The 16,471-nt window shown below is 34.6% G+C and overlaps 1 protein-coding gene across 1 annotated transcript; it reads right to left on the bottom strand.

The window, feature by feature from the left end:
* Positions 1-251: 251 nt before the first annotated feature.
* Positions 252-15,355, bottom strand: LOC147406454 (uncharacterized). Its single transcript, XM_086434496.1, has 8 exons — positions 14,817-15,355; positions 12,844-13,008; positions 12,641-12,733; positions 12,455-12,570; positions 2,854-2,952; positions 2,459-2,764; positions 2,179-2,343; positions 252-953 (listed from the first exon to the last, which is right to left on the bottom strand). The coding sequence occupies exons 1-8, from the start codon at positions 15,210-15,212 to the stop codon at positions 674-676; spliced, it is 1,620 nt and encodes a 539-aa protein (XP_086290622.1). The 5' UTR covers positions 15,213-15,355; the 3' UTR covers positions 252-673.
* Positions 15,356-16,471: the final 1,116 nt, after the last annotated feature.

The raw sequence follows: 16,471 nt of genomic DNA, 5'->3' as shown, positions 1-16,471 counted from the left end.
TAGTTAGTCGATAAGAGGTTTAGGGGTTGATCTAAGCTCCAGTTGCCATTTACAATCTTAAAGCGCAAATCTTGAATATCAGATGAAAGTGTGTTCTCAACTCCACCCACCCACGTAGTGTTTCCTTCAAACTATGTCGGTCCCAAGCCCAGATATAGGAGGGCTGCCTTTAGGATGGTAGCAAAGTGTGCCAACTCCTAATATGAATCCATCAAACATAAACTCAAAAATAAAAGTTCAAACTTAGAACAGAATACAAACAAGACCCAAGGCAGTTTTAGTAATATAGATCCAAGTATAAATGGGTTCACCTCACAGTTCGCACAAATTGTTAACAAAAAAAGTCCCAACTATTATAAGATCTCTGAATGACCATTTCAAATGAGAAATTATACTTTTCAATGGGCTAATACTGGCTATACCGTGACGAAGCAAAGTCGCAAAACAATCAAGAAAACTCTCTGTATGGTTGTCAAGATCGAGCTGTTCTGGCCCCCAGTCAACAGCAGCAAGGAATCACCATAAAACTTTTCTTGGCAGCACGAGCATTATTGCAAGAAATCTCTCTGAATGAGCACTACAAATTTTGCTTGGCAGCAAGGAATCACCATTTATCGGATCTTCCTTCGGTTACAAAATTGAAACGAGTGAGAAGAGCGAACGTTATTACAAGCTATGCCGAAGATGTGGTCACTTTCTTCCTGACAATCCTCTTCCTCCGTGTCTTCGTTGGTGCCATCTCCTCCTGATCGTGGTTTCCCTGTTTGATGCCAAGGAGCCCAAGCCCAGAAACAATGGAATTCTTCGATATAAGCCAGTTTGAAGAAGGCCTGGCAACTGTCTCTGATGGCCTGTTGTAAGCCTTCAACAGGTTTTCTGACTCAACTAACGGATCTGATTCCACCCCAAGCCAAGCAAGTCTCGAAGTCTCACCAACTTGAACATTCATTAATCTGTGCATGCCACAAGGAACATTTATCAAATACCAATCCAAGAAAACAGTATATAAAATGTGGAATAAAAGAAGACTTATTTCTCTCTATCAAGAAAGTTCATATATGTTCAACTATTTGTTTATAAAATATCTACACATGTATAAGTTACAAGTTTAAAAGTACTCATCTCAGTTGTGCATCACATAAATATGGATGATCACCTACACATAGCTTCTAAGTATTGGAATTTTTGATTGATCATCATACCATTCCTGTGGCATACACAAACCCTCACTAGGATCACGGAACAAAACTCAAGCTGATTGGATTAGATGAGTTTGTTCACCGGCTGTGGACCAGAATGAACATCATTTCAGCCCTCTCAAAGAAGGCCCAGAGCAAAATCACAAGGATCATTCAGTCTGCTGTCCCTTGGGGCCATAGACTAATATTTAGTATTATTCACTTGTAAACAAAAAATAGAACTAAGTTCTCCTGCTTATACAATACAACCCTTCAGAATTAAATCTTTTTTTTTTTTACCCTTATAAAACCTTATCCAAAAGTTGGTGTGGCAATAGAAGCTCTCTAAAAATAATATCCTACAGAAAGAAGCTCCCAACAAAGGGAACAAGCTAAAAAGGGACAACTCAAGCTTTCAATCCACGAAGTGACGAGAAGGTCAAAAGATGGAAAAGAAAGGAAGTTCTGTCATCCAAAGGGAAGACAGAGCTAATAGCCGGCCCATGACCTGGAAGAAAATAATCCCTGAGAGGTTCAGCTTCAAATCAATGAGGAATAATGGAATTGTGGTAGGCTTCAGTAGGTAAAAAAAACAAAATCATTTGAGTCATCATTACTATGTGGTGTGCAACACAACTAATCACAGATATTCCAACAAAATTCTCATTAAGCAAAACAATGGTCATTCTGCAAACAGATTAAACATTTGAAAAAAAAAAAATGAATTTCCAAAGGTCAGCACAGAACAATGATAAACCACAGTAGAAATAAATCAAATCAAAATAATCATTGGGAACAGGTGTGATATCTCAATATCTTACTAGTTATAAAAATTAATAGTGTCATTTTATGTGCAAAGTAAAGACTAGCAACACAGATAGTTATTTTTATGGTATTGAAGTTCTGCCACATTTTGACAACAGTTAACATATAGAAATTAGCCATGACTACCAAGGTTAAGATTACAAGGATGATTGATTTTGGTAGGAGAAGACCATACCTAAATGCAGTGCTAAAAAATAGAGCTACTCCAATGACATCAAAATGGTTGATCATTGCTCTATCAATTCCACATAGCATCTGATAACGTAGATTTGCATAAAGTCCCAAGAAAGCCCCATAACCAAGTGCATTGGCACTCACAGTTGGGATTGTGACAGATAACCTGCCATTCAAAGTAAAGGAGACAAAAAATAATATCAGAACTTTTGTGAGAATGAACAAATAGAAATGTACCCAAAACAAGAAAAACAAAAGGAAGCATGTATAATGCAAATTACCTCTCCTCTTTCTTACTGGCAGCCAGCTTTGATAGCCCACCTTGGGCTGCTCCAGCCGTTAATCCAACCATACACAATTCCGCAGCCTTGTAAAAGAAAGAGTGGATTCTTTTCTGTAAGTCAAAACTTCGTTGTGGATAACTCATTTCAAAAACATTGTTTGGAAGCTTTTGTATGGTATTTTGCAAGTCAAACCGGAAAGTATTCCCATACGAACGACAAGGAGCGAGTGACCAAACAACAATAGCATTGCATGCTGATACTGTCAACACATTTATTAGTGCCAGATCCCATTCCTTCTTTATCCTAGAAAATAGAATCGAACATTTGCAGAGCAGAGTAAGTACCACAATAAGATAGACTTTATTTTCTCCTCTTTAACCAGAGATAGTTACCTTTCCTTTCGATTCTTTACTTCCCACCATACAGAACAACCAACAGTAGCAGCCTGCTCTAAAATAAATTTATATAAGAAAGCTGGATCTGCAATCATCCTACATGAAAGATGAAAAATTCTGTCAGAAACCAAAGTAAGAAGGGTCGAGACAACGAATAGTAAATAGAGCATTCGAACTCAGCACAATATGAGTAACTGACATAAGTAAGCTTCAATTGTTGGGATATCGAAGAAACAAAGAAAACATACAAATCAAGCAGCATTATGTAAATGTGTTACAACAACCCATTGTCAGTAGCTATCTATTGTGCTTTTGTTATTTTCAATTTACCTGTATCAGAACATTGCAGTAATTTGGGTAAAATGAGAAAACAAGAAGTTTCAATCCCCATATTGTCTCTCTTCTCGTTGTTAAGAAGCTTATTAGCGTGAACCTCTAACTTCAATTAGCAGGAATTGCATAGCCGGTGCAGAATCCCAAGATGCCCATATAAGGATATTGATATAAATATTATAATGTGAAATGGGAATGTTACTCCTCATTTCTTAAAACTTAAGACAAGGATACGGATAAGAGTATCCGGTGTAATATGCTGATACCATTGCTCACCTTTTAGATTTCTTCTTTGTATTTGCATCATGTCAAATGTCATAAAACTTGTAATATAGCATAGATTAGTGGTATGACTTTTGTTAGAAATAATAAGTTACTAGTAGTAGTGGTACGTGTAATTTCATTTTATATTAGATTTAATATATATATATAGGTGCTGATGGTTAGAGTTGGACTCACTTTGACTCCTCCCATTTTTACTCCATTCTTCTCTTCAATCCTCAAACTCTTATTCTACATGGTATCAAAGCACATCGTGAAATAAGGGCTTGATTTTTCCTCTATTTTTTCATCTTTTCTTCTGTGTTTCCTCTTGATTTTGGGAAATCAGATTTTCTTTATCTGATTGAAACTTACGACTTCGTTGGCGTTTAAATCCTCCATGTAGAGTAACTTTTTTTGTCTTGGGTGTGTATATGCCCTCATGTGATCAAGCCACATAAGGATTTTAGTGGTTTGGTGTTGTTGCAGATAAGTTTAGTGGTTTTTCCGTGCAATAGAAGGTGTTTGTTGTTGTTTGTGTGATTATCAGGCTGTGTGATTTCACCAGAAAGATTTTCCTCCTAGAATTTTGGAGATCATTCGCGAGCCTTGATTGTACGGAATTCTTATTGGAGGAAAAGCACTAGAAAAATGTAGAGAAGTGCTACTGTGTTTTTCGTTGTTGATTTATGGAGCAGAAAACAATTATGCGGATTTTCCAAGACCTTGTAAGGGTTCAAATGACTTCTATTAGACTCAATGAAAGCAATTACATACAGTGGTCTAAAGTAGTAGAGGTATTTTTGAAAGCAAAGGGGAAACACAACCACTTTATCATGGATAAGCCTAATTCTAATGACCCTACTGTGATTGATGAATGGGAGCAAGAAGATGTTAAAATTTTGATGTGGATGTGGAACAGCATAGAGCCACAAATTAGTGTTAATTTTATGTTTTTGGAAACCACTAAGGAGATATGAGAACGGGTGAAGAATATGTACTCAGGACCTAATAATATCACTCAGATTTATAAACTCACACAAATTTTTTTTTTTTTATGCAGCAAGATGGCAAGACACTAGAGTGTATTTTTGCAACCATGCTGTGCGTACAAGAGGAATTAAATCAGTATCAGCCCATTACTAATGATATTCAGAAGGTGCAGAAACAATGGGAGGATATGAATGTGGTTAGGTTGCTATCCTCACTCAAGCCAGAGTATGAGGCCAGTAGGTCTCAAATCTTGGGTAGCCAAGATCTCCCATCTCTTACTAATGATTTTCCTTGACTTAACACGTTATCATATAGCAATAGTTATGATGGTGGTGATGGTGATCATTCAGCTTAAGTGGTTCCCAAAGGTCACAGAGGCCGTGGTCGAGGGGGTCGTGGAAGGTAGAGATTCAGTAGGGGGAGGGGCGAGGTGGAGGCTCATTGCTAAATCTTCTAAGTCCCAGGCCTCCTAATGCTACTTTAGCCTAGACAGGTATGGCATCTGGATCATTGACTCCAATGCGTTAGATCATATGACAGGTAATTCAAGTTGGTTGTCTTCTTTTCATTATTCTACCTGTCAAAGTGTTTTCTAAAGTTGTTGGGTTGGGTACATCTCAACTTTTCTTTTAGCTTTTTATCTGTTAGTCAGCTGATAAATAAAATACAATACTCAGTAACTTTCTTTTCAAGATCTAAAGTTGAGGAAGACAATTAGTGGCGGGCGTGAAGTTGATGGCCTCTACTATCTGGATCGTGTTTTTGCCAAAACAACACTTAATTCATCTACTAGATCTTTTCAATGACATTGTCGACTCAGTCATCCATCTTCTCGAATTTTACATAGTTTAATTCCTAGTTTGAGTCTTGAGTCTCTATCTAATTGTGAAGCATGTCAGTTAAGTAAACACGATCATGTTTCTTTTACACCTAGTATTAGTAATAGAGAGTAATCCTTTTCGTTTAGTTCATTCAGATATTTGGGGTTCAATAAGAATTACATCACATCTTGGTTTTAAGTATTTTGCCATATTTGTGGATGATTTTTCAAAAATGACTTAGTTGTTTATAATGAAAGACCGTTCTAAGTTGTTTACTATTTTTAAAGCCTTCCATATGGAAATACAAACTCTATATGGTTTGTCAATTTGTATTTTACAATCTGATAATGCTAAAAAATACTTTCCTGGTGATTTTGGTATTTATCTTCGTTCTCTTAGCATTAAACATACACCTCAATAGAATGATTGATGCAAGACCGTGAGGGAAGAAAAAAAATATGGGAGTTTAGGGAATTTCGTTTAGGATTGGGTTAAGGATTTGGGTAGGATATGGTAATTTAATTATGAACTTCTGCAAGTATGACCACAATCCCAATGACCAAAAATACAAGACTAGATAAAAAGGATTAAAGAAAATGGAAAAATGATTAATGGTTGAGGTTTGTAGGTTTCAAGAATCAAGAATAAGGAACTAAAAGAAAATCAAGAAAAACAAAAAAATTGAAAAGAAAAATAAAGATTAGAATAAAAGAATACTATATTAGACTCACTTCAAAATGGCCTCACACCATACCCATTGTAGAGAAGATCAAGCTCAAGCTTTCGTTTTATTCATCATATTCATTGTTTATTAATAAATAAAAAAAATCCTAATACAATCAATATAAAGAAAATAAATCAAGAATCCTAGTCAAACTAAAATACCAAATAAATAAACCTAATTTCTGTAACTTTCTCTCCAAATTTTCAAATTCAAATAAATATAAATAAAAGATAAAGTAAAATTACTAAACTGCCCCTAAATATTATACTAAGACTATGGGCCAATAAAACATGAAAATAAGCCTCAAAAACATAAAATTAAAATCCTAAAACAGAAAACTAAACAAATAAGTAATCTCCAACAATAAATCAAGACCCAAACAAGTGAAAACCTAAATAATCACAAATTTTCTATCTGAACTCTTGACGGTTGACTTGATTTGCATTCTACACTAATGGCATTGCTGAACGAAAAAACCATCATCTTTTAGAAATTGCTCACACGTAAGAACTTCAAATGAATGTTCCCAAAACCTTTTGAAGTAATGTTGTTCTTACTGCTTGTTATCTCATTAATCGAATGTCGACACCTATTCTTGATGCTAAATCTCCACATAAGATTTTATTTCCTAATTGTCATTTTCACCTTCCTCCACGTATTTTGGTTATGTTTCTTTTGTTCATCATTTGGGACCAGAAAGAGATATGTTGGATCCCAAAAGTATAAAATACGTCTTTCTTGGGTATTTACGTACATAGGAGAGATGCTACAATCCTACTTGACACAAATATTTTGTATGTATTGATGTTACTTTCTTTTTGTCAGTTCTTTATTTTTGTGATAATTCTTCTAATGATTTTACTAGTAGTCTTATAGCATTGCATGCCCCAATTTCTCTAAGCATTCCATTGCATGTTTCTATCGTTCCTCCTCTCCAAGTATACTCCAAAAGAAGGGCCACTATGACACCACCTATTCCAATTCACTCCTTTGAAGATTTAGTTGCATTGCTAGTTCTTCCTTCAAAAGAGTTGTCTATTGCTCTTCGTAAAGGTACCTTGTGTTACCAAGCATCCAATTTCAAAAGTCAAGGAAGATTTTTCTCCAACTAAAGGAGAATGATGAGGGACGCAAATCAAGCCAACAGTTACGGGTTCCAATGAAAAATTTGGAATTGTTTATATTGCAACTTGTTTGGATCTAGAATTATTTTTTATATTTTCTTAGGATTAATTTTAGATTAGATGATTTGATTTCTGACGACTCTTAATTGTTTTAGAAGTCCTATAAGAGGTTAGGTACTATTTACCTCATTTTTCTTTAGACGTTATTTTGAAGGGTCAAAACTTATTGTACTAGGTCAATTTTTGTGTCATTCAATAGATCATTTAGTTACATATTCAACGAGAGCCCAAGATTTTGCAACTCTGATGAATTTTGAAAAAAGTTATGGCCAAAATACCAGTAGGATATCAATTCTAAACGAAATTAGCTTATCAAGGTCAAAAGAGTCAATTTTTATGTAATTTTAAGATTAAAATTTTGTGTCTAGCCTATATATATGATTTTTCCAAATTTATGAAATAAAAAAGAAATTTTGCAACTTTTCTAGTGATTGGAGACCATCAATCTTGGTGTGGTTTCAAGAAACCCTTGTTGCGATTCCAAAGTATTATCTTTTCTATCTTCTCATATTTTCATTATTATTTTTTTATTGTTTCTTGATTTTCTTAAAATCATGAATTCTTGAATCCATCAAGAATCCTATTTTCTTGATTTTCTTTTAAATTCCTTGTTCTTGAATTCTTGATTCTTGATTCTTGAAATCCCCTTTCCTCACAATCCTAAACAATTTTGTATATACCCTATTGAAAAATATATAATTGCAAAATTTTACAATTTCACCTCTCAACATTGCATTTTTACCTATCAAAATGTTGAAGATTAAATCTATTGTGAATATCGTGATGAAGGTTTCGTCGTTCAATTTTGTTAGGAAAATTCTATCCATGGTGCTGACTGAAAGGTGGTTCCTCTAAAAGATTGTCATATTGAGTTGGATCGAGATTGGATCTCACATGTACAAGCTACGTTTGATGCAGAGCGGAATCATCTACATGTTACTTCAAGCATACAATATCTACTCAAGATATATCCATGGAAATCAACTCCTATGGAACCATCAGTCCAAGTCTCCAAAAGTAGGTTGAAGAAAATGCATATCAGACATCAGTTTCAAAAGATGGTGTGCCTACAACTCTAGAATCAGTTAGAAACAAGATCATGAAGTTGATAGCACATCAAAACAACCTAAGGAAGATCACTTGGAGACATGTACAATTCTTATTCATGATGCAGATGTAACATCACTAACTTAGATTGACTCAATCATCTTAGATGGGTATGAAGACTTTGACAAGATAAAAAATTGCAATTTGAAATTAATGGTTCAACACAACATCAAGACACGAGGACTAATCGTAGGGAATGAACCGCAGGTTGTTATGATCATCCTCAAGCATTTCAAAACTCGAACACAAGTTTTCTCCAACCCAAGGTGAATGATGAGGGACGCAAATCAAGCCAATAGTCACGGGTTCCAATGAAGTTTTTGGAATTGTTTGTATTGAAACTTATTTGGGTCTAGAGTTTTTTTATATTTTAGTAGGATTAGTTTAAGATTAGATTATTTTATTTTTGATGTCTTTTAATTATTTTAAAAGTCTTATAGGAGTTTAAGTACCATTCACGTCATTTTTCTTTTAGACCTTATTTTGAGAGGTCAAAACTTTTCGTATTGGGTCAATTGTTGTGTCATTTGATAGGTTATTCAATTACCTATCCAACAAGCCTAAGATTTTGCAATTCTAATTAGTTTTGAAATAATTATAGCCAAAATACTAGAGGGATATCTATTATACACAAGATTGGCTTATGAAGGTCCTAAGCGTCAATTTTTATGTAATTTTAGAATTAGGATTTTCAATCGAACATATATGGTTACTGTAATTGGTTTTTACAAGTTTGTGGAATAAAAAGAAATTTTGCAACTTTTCCGGTGATTGAAAGCCATCCATCTTGGTGTGATTCAAGGTACTATCGTTTCTATCATCTCCTTATCTTTCTATTTTTTTCTTGTTTCTTGATTTTCCTAAAATCTTGAATACTTGGATCCATCAAGAATCCTCTAACTACATCAAGAAACCTTCAATAATCCTATTTTCTCAATATTCTTTTTAATTCCTCTTTCTTAAATTCTTGATGTTTTGAAACACCATTTTCTTCGATTCTTAACCCTTTTTATTTACTTTATTAAAAAAAAAAAAAAATTGTAATTGCATTTTTACCTTTCAAAATGTTGAAGATCAAATTTATTGTGAATATCATGATGAAGGTTTCGTCGTTCAATTCCGTAAAAAAAAAAAATTAACCATGGTGCTGACTGAAAAGTGGTTCCTCTAAAAGATTGTCATATTGTGTTGGATCGAGATTGGATCTCACATGTACAAGCTACGTTTGATGCAAAATGGAATCATCTACGTGTTATTTCAGGCAGACAATATCTACTTAAGGTATAACCATGAAAAATCAAAACTTATGATACCATCAATCCAAAAACAGGTTGAAGAAAAGACAAATAAGACATCAACTTCAGAAGATGAGTGTCTACAATTCTAGAATCAGCTAGAAATAAGATCATTAAGTGGATAGCACATCAAAGGAGTCTAAGGAAGATACTTTGGAGTTACGGTTAAATCTATGTATGCTAGTATGGCTAGTATGGCTCCAAGTAGTACAACAGTTTTCCCTCATGCTTTTGTCTGGGATGGTAAGATACCTTCTAAGATTTTGATTTTCATCTGGTTAGCGGCCTTGGGGAGACTCGCAACTTTAGACCAATTGATAAGAAGAGGCTTTATCTCACCAAACCAGTGTTGTATGTGTAGAACCCAAACAGAAACAGTGGATCACTTATTCATTCATTGCCGGGTGGCTAATCACATTTGATCACACTTCTTGTCTTTATTCGAGATAGTTGGTTGTTTTCCCAACTTAGTCAAGTTGACTTTGAAATCGTGGTTGGCTTGGGGAACATCATTCTCAACTTCTAAATGGATTCTTTGGTTCTTGACTCCTTTTGCAATTTGTTGGGGTATCTGGAAAGATCGTAATCGTTGCATTTTTTAGGGGAAAGTTTCTACAATGGAGAATTAGTTCTTTCTATTTTGGAAGTCATGTTCTCTTAGAGTAAACTCCACAAGGAATTTAAAGGGGTCTTCTTTGAAGATTTTCTAGTGCGATGGGATAGGGTTTGTTTCTTTGCCGCGAGAGTAACTCGTCATTCGCTTGTTTGTTTTTCTTTTCTTTTGTTTCGTCTTTTTCTTTTTTCTTGTCGGTTCTCTTTGTTTTTGGATTGGTCATCTCGACCCCCTAGCTCTCTTTTTTCAATAAATTTATCTTTATCGATATAAAAAAAAAAAGATCTAGGTGAGCCATGTACATCAAGCACACAAATAAGTAAGAGGTTTACAAGGTATTTTATTTGGAAATTTATTGGTTTTGATTATATAATTTTATTTTTATATTTTTGATAAATAGAAGATTTTATTGAAAGGGCATAGTTAATTATAGAAAATCATAAGATTGAATAAAGAGATTCAAGAAAATTATAGGTCTATACGTTGTGAGTTGTTCATCCATCTCGACAATGTTTTTTGTAGACACATTTTGTTTTCATTCATGTAAATTGATTTTCTTGTAAGTTTTTGTAAACGATCAATGTCTAAGATCGTATGTACTTAGCTTGAAGATAGTTCGTCAAAGTTAATTATTTTGAAGATCAAGCTCTAAGGAGGTTTCAAAAAAGTTAAATCTTTTTTAAGATCAAGTGTGAAGGAGGTTTCAACAAGAGTGAAAAAGACACTCAAGTTCACGAAGAATGAAGGTCAAGACCAAGTTCAACTCTCGTCAAAATTTGGACTTTAGAAATTCAAGTTAGTGTGTAAGTGTCCTTAGTCGGTTGACCGAACCCGTGGTTTAGTCCCTTCTTTTCTTCTCTCAGGCGACCGAACTCGAAACTTGATAACCTCGCTTTATGTTCATTCGGTCGACCGAACCCGAAACTTGATAACCTCGCTTTATGTTCACTCGAATGATCGAGGTTGTTTGATCGACCGAACCCAAAAAGTCTCATAGCTCTTGAATTTGGTCACTTGGTCGACCCACACTCGTTCGGTCGACCGAACGCTTAGAAGCTGTCTTACGACTTTTTCAGATTCTATTTCAAACGACCATAACTTTTGAGATTTATCTTATCTTTCAATTTCGTCAAATTAGATTTCATTCTAATCAGTTAGGATTTTTCTTCTAACCTTATCTCCTATTCTCTTCTATAAATAGGAAAGAACTCTCAAAGCTTCTCATCAAGTAAAAAAGAAAAAAAAAAATTTTCTATAGATCTGAGAGATATTGTTCTGAGTTTTTCACATGTTCTTTCTTCTTCTATGATCCTTCTCTTAGTAATATTCTGAGTTAAAGAAAGAGTGAAAGTTGCTCTATTGAATATTCTCCATTAAAGATTTCTGGTTGAGAAATCATTTGAACGGCCTGAGTGAAAGTCCCTAGCATAGTTTTTGAGTGGTGCGGTCGCTTTTCTATGTAAGCAATTGTAATCCGAAAGTTTTGAATAAAAAACATCAGCTCAAGATTTTGACCTTTCTGGGAGTGGAGTAGGGACCGAGGTCACCGAACCACTATAAATTTGTGCTTCTTGTGTGGTTTGCATCTCTCTAAACTTTGCTACTGGATGTTGTTTGTGAAATTCTGTTTGTCTATTGTTGCTATTATTTTATTATTATTATTTTTAAATTAAACTTGATTAATCAAAATACCTATTCCCCCCCCCCCCGGTATTATTGTGAGTTATTTCATTTCTTATTTTCAAACGAGCAATTCTATTGAAGTTCTAACATGATTCATGTTAAACCTAGGGGAGCAACCTACATCAAATACACAGATAAGTAGGGAGGTTTACAAGGTATTCTATTTGGAAACTTATTGGTTTAATTATAGATTTGAATCAAAGTTGAGCTAGGAAATGCTATACAACATATCTATGGCTGCCTTGTGGAACAAAATGAATGAAGTTTTCTTTTGCTGGATTTCCTGCTCCTGATATGATGATTATATCATGTTGTAGATTCCATGAACTTGTAGTAGAGTTGACTCTCCTTCATTGGAAGAAAGTTTCCCTTGAGTGCTGATTCCTTGAGAAGGTTTCTTTAGGTCATACATATTCTTCAATTACTAGACTGTTTGATACTATTACATAGATAGAAACTTCCATATAGCATATTCTTATTAGCAGATTATTGGACAAAGATATAGTACATCAAGATGTACATGTAAACTCATTGATGGCTTTATGAACCATGGCATTTGATTTTGAAGATTTTCATGTGTTTACCTGCCAATGAAAGCCCTCGAGATTCCTTCTGGAAGAGCTCGAGAAATAAACCTCGCAGTGGTTGGCCTGGCATTGGTTGCTAGGAACCTTACTATTTGTGCAGAGCTCACCAAACCCTGGAGTCAAATTACAGTCAAGTGTCATTATATATGTCTTCAATAAAAGTAGATTGGTGTATGACTTCACCATTTCACAAGCTTGTCGAAGCCCAGCAGGCAAATCCATCATTGTCTTATGCCACTCATTCAAGACTGCGTCTATAAATTTACGATCAAAAAGCTGGAAAGTACATCAAAATCATCAATCCATCATCACATTACTCAAGAAACATGCTTTCCTTGAAGACAATACATATCTTTTCTTGAACAAAAAAGGAATTGAAAAAACACCTCTTGATGAACAAGCCGTTTTCTAAACAATCCACCTTCATCTCCTTCTTCAAAGTCATCAAAATCACCAAAGTAGTCATCATCATCACCACCATCATCACCCCCATCACCACCGCCATGAAAATTTTTCTTCCCAATATCTCCACCCCCACCCCCAACTGCAGTCTGCAGTATTCCAAAAACATAAACCAGGTAAGTGTGCTTCTGAATGACTTACAAAAAACAACTGAATAACCTAATTCAAAGATGGCGTCATCCACTTCAAGTGTAAACTTCACTCTGATTCGCATAAAGTGGTACTGGAGAAAAAACTAAATAGACAGTTACCAAGTACCATACCCAGCAATGAACACGTGCGTAATTCTTCTTTTTTTTAAAAAAAATTGTTTCCTATTTTTCTTTCGGATAAGTAAACATTTAGAATTATAGTAAGAAAGAAACTGAAACGAACCAAAATATGAATACCAATACACATATTACTAGGGTAAACAAGAATAGATTCATGTTTTTAAGGACATGTACAAGAGGGTTGTGATTAGTGTGACAATGGATGAAGATGAGACAAACAAGCTCTCAGCTACAATTGGTTTACATAAAGGATCGGATTTGAGTCTCTATTTGTTTTCCTCATAGTTGAAATAATTGCTCATGTTCTTTTTTTGTTGGAAGGTGATTGCTCATATTCAAAAGTACGTACCTTCATGAATGTTATTTGTCGATGATTTAGCATCAATTAATGAGATTGGAGGAATCAACACAAAGGTAAAATTATAGAGAACAGAGTTGGAGTCAAATGCTATGTAATAAGTATGACCAAGACCACGTATGTGGAGTGTAAATTTATTATTGATACCCAGGAAGGGGAGTGACCCATAAAAAATGATGGTCTAGAAATACCCTTAAGCATTCACTTTTGTTATCTCAAGTCTATAATATATAAGGATCGAGAGATTGGGAAAGAAGTCTCCCACATAATCAAAGTTGGATGGTCAAAGTGGATATGCACTTCTAGTGTGTTATATGGTAGACAGATGCCAATCAAATTAAAAAAGAAGAGTTTATAAGACGGCAACAAGATCAATTGTGCTTTATGGAACTGAATGTTGGATGGTTAAGAAGCATCACAGTAATAAATTGAGCGTAGTAGAGATGAGGATGTTGAGATAGATGAGTGAAGACACTAGGACAGATAAAATGAGAAATGAATGCATCCACTAAACCAAAAAGAGAAAAAGAAAAAGAAAATATAGGTGTAGCTCCAATAAGCAATAAAGTAAAAGAGTTGACTGAGATGGTTTGGGTATGTTCAATGAAGACCGATTAAAACCCTAATTAGAATAAGTATTCAAGTTGAAGGTTCTAAATGAGAAAGAGGAAGACCCAAAAGAACATGGAAGGAGATAATGAAAGCAAGTATGAAAACATTTTTAACAATAAAAGGCATGGCTCTGGACAAAATTCAATGGAGGAATAATATTCATTTAGGAAACCCCAAAGCTTTGAGATAAGGCTTTAATGACAATAATATTATTTTACTCTCTTGATACCAAAACTTAAACAATTCAGTTTTAAAGTGTATCTCACATACTCATTTGCATCCCAATTAATAGCGCAACCTAACTCTCGCCAATGACATAGCACCTGAAAAAACTTTCTAAAGAATGGCATTTTATGTACCTGAAGCATAATACTTCATCAATCATTAATTATTGCTCACAATCCAATCTTAAAATCTTTAAGAAATCCTATTTTTACAATGCGTAACTTCTTCTAGCCATGAAATACTACTGTTCAATGTAATTTCACATAACTAGGGATTACTAATTGATAAAATGTTTCCAATTTTACGAATTCGACCTAACCAACTAATTAACTTAAATTTCCCCAAAAATTAAAACTTTGATACAAAAGTAAAATATAATTAACAAACACAATAACAATTCCTAAAACTTCATAATTCAGAATAAACCAACCTCAGGAGTGAATTTGGTCTGGGGTTTCGAAATGTCAAGCTTTGATTTTTCAAGGGTTACTGCTCCAAATGCACCGTGTTGTCCTTTCATGGTAGGCGCGTACATAACAGAAGACGCCGAAGACGAAGACGAACCAGAATTGGAATCAGGAGAGGATCTGAAGCACTGTTCTAAGTTAGCTTTGGAGTCTCCATCAACCAAAGAAGAAGAGGAACAAATGATGGGAACCTTCTGAAATTTTCTGGAAACATCGAGAGAAATGGATCGGAGGCTAGGGTTTGTTATGGGGCATGAGAGAGAAGAAGAATGATGAGGGGATGATAGGGTTTTGTTAGGGATTTGATGAGGATTTGGAGCTTTAATCTTTTGAGTTGTTTGAAGGACGGATATAGACATCTTTAGATGATTTTTTTGATTTGGGGAAAAACTATAAGAGAAGAAAGGAAGAAGAAAGATCAAATCTTTTATTTGCTGTTTCTATTACTCTTCTCTTGTTTGGAGAGGAGAGAGAAAGAGAAGTAGTCTGTTTCCCTCTCGCCCCTTTTGGAGAGAGAGAGAGAGAGAGGGCGGCCAATTTTTTTCAGCCCCATCCAAATCACGTGTGATAATTAGCACGTGCGTTAAAACAGAGCACGTGTGATCTACCAATTGGGGTGACGTTAGTAAAATTTGGTGAGGCAATAGAATCTCTATCCAATAATAATTATATTAAGTAGTTAGAGTTATCTTGGATGTTTTCATAAGTAACATTGAAATTGACATCATTGGCGACGACGTTAGTGTGCACAGAATCATAAATGCTTTTCACTTGTATCGAGATGACAATCATCTATGGTTCTGACACACATCTACGCCAACAATATCTCCCATGATGTCTCCCGAAATGTTATTCTAGTACAACTCTTTCATATTTCTATTATGGTGTTAAAGTCAATTTATTATTTAAAAGATTGTGAATTATAATTAGAAAAGAAAAGATCATGTACCTGTCCTTTCTTTTTATTTGTAAAAAATGAGTCCGAATTTGAAGCAGGCATCCCGCTTTAAAATTTTGAAAAAACCCTCTTCGCCTTGTGACACCTGACTTTTCGTATTTAATTCACATCCCTACTTTTTCATCAATATTTGAGATAGCCCTTGAATACGCCACGTGTAATACAAGGATTAGGGTTCCTTCAAAATTTTGAAGCTACTTTGCTTGCTTGAAAGTTTTTTCGATGGAAAATCTAGACATTGTTTAGGTTTTGTTGGGATAAAAACAATAAAATAAAACTTGAGGAAAGAAGTTTCTTTAAACTTCTAATATAAAACTTACAATGTGAGGACCAAAATTATTCAGGTGTATTGAATGTGTGGTTCCCACCACAACAATTCAATAATTAGCTACTGACATTTAATGGGACACATAGCAATCCAATGATAAGCTTCTCAATGAAGCATCAAATTACATTCATAATTGTGATCGTTTGAGGTAAAATGAACTAGTAAACTAATGTTAGCTCACTAGAATTATCTCACATCGAATATGTGAATTGGTTGTCACGACTTCATATATTTGTTGGGCCACTCCACTTAGTATCAATTGGTTTTGAGCTAGAATCTGACAACTAATTCTCACATGTAAGTCTAAAGCTGATTACTTGACTAATTAACAT

The sequence above is a fragment of the Akebia trifoliata genome, chromosome 3 (genome assembly GCF_017979445.1).
Source record: "Akebia trifoliata isolate Shusen 1 chromosome 3, ASM1797944v1, whole genome shotgun sequence".
Lineage (NCBI taxonomy): Eukaryota > Viridiplantae > Streptophyta > Magnoliopsida > Ranunculales > Lardizabalaceae > Akebia > Akebia trifoliata.
The sequence above is the reverse complement of the archived record's forward strand: the minus strand, read 5'-3'. Positions and strand labels throughout refer to the sequence as shown.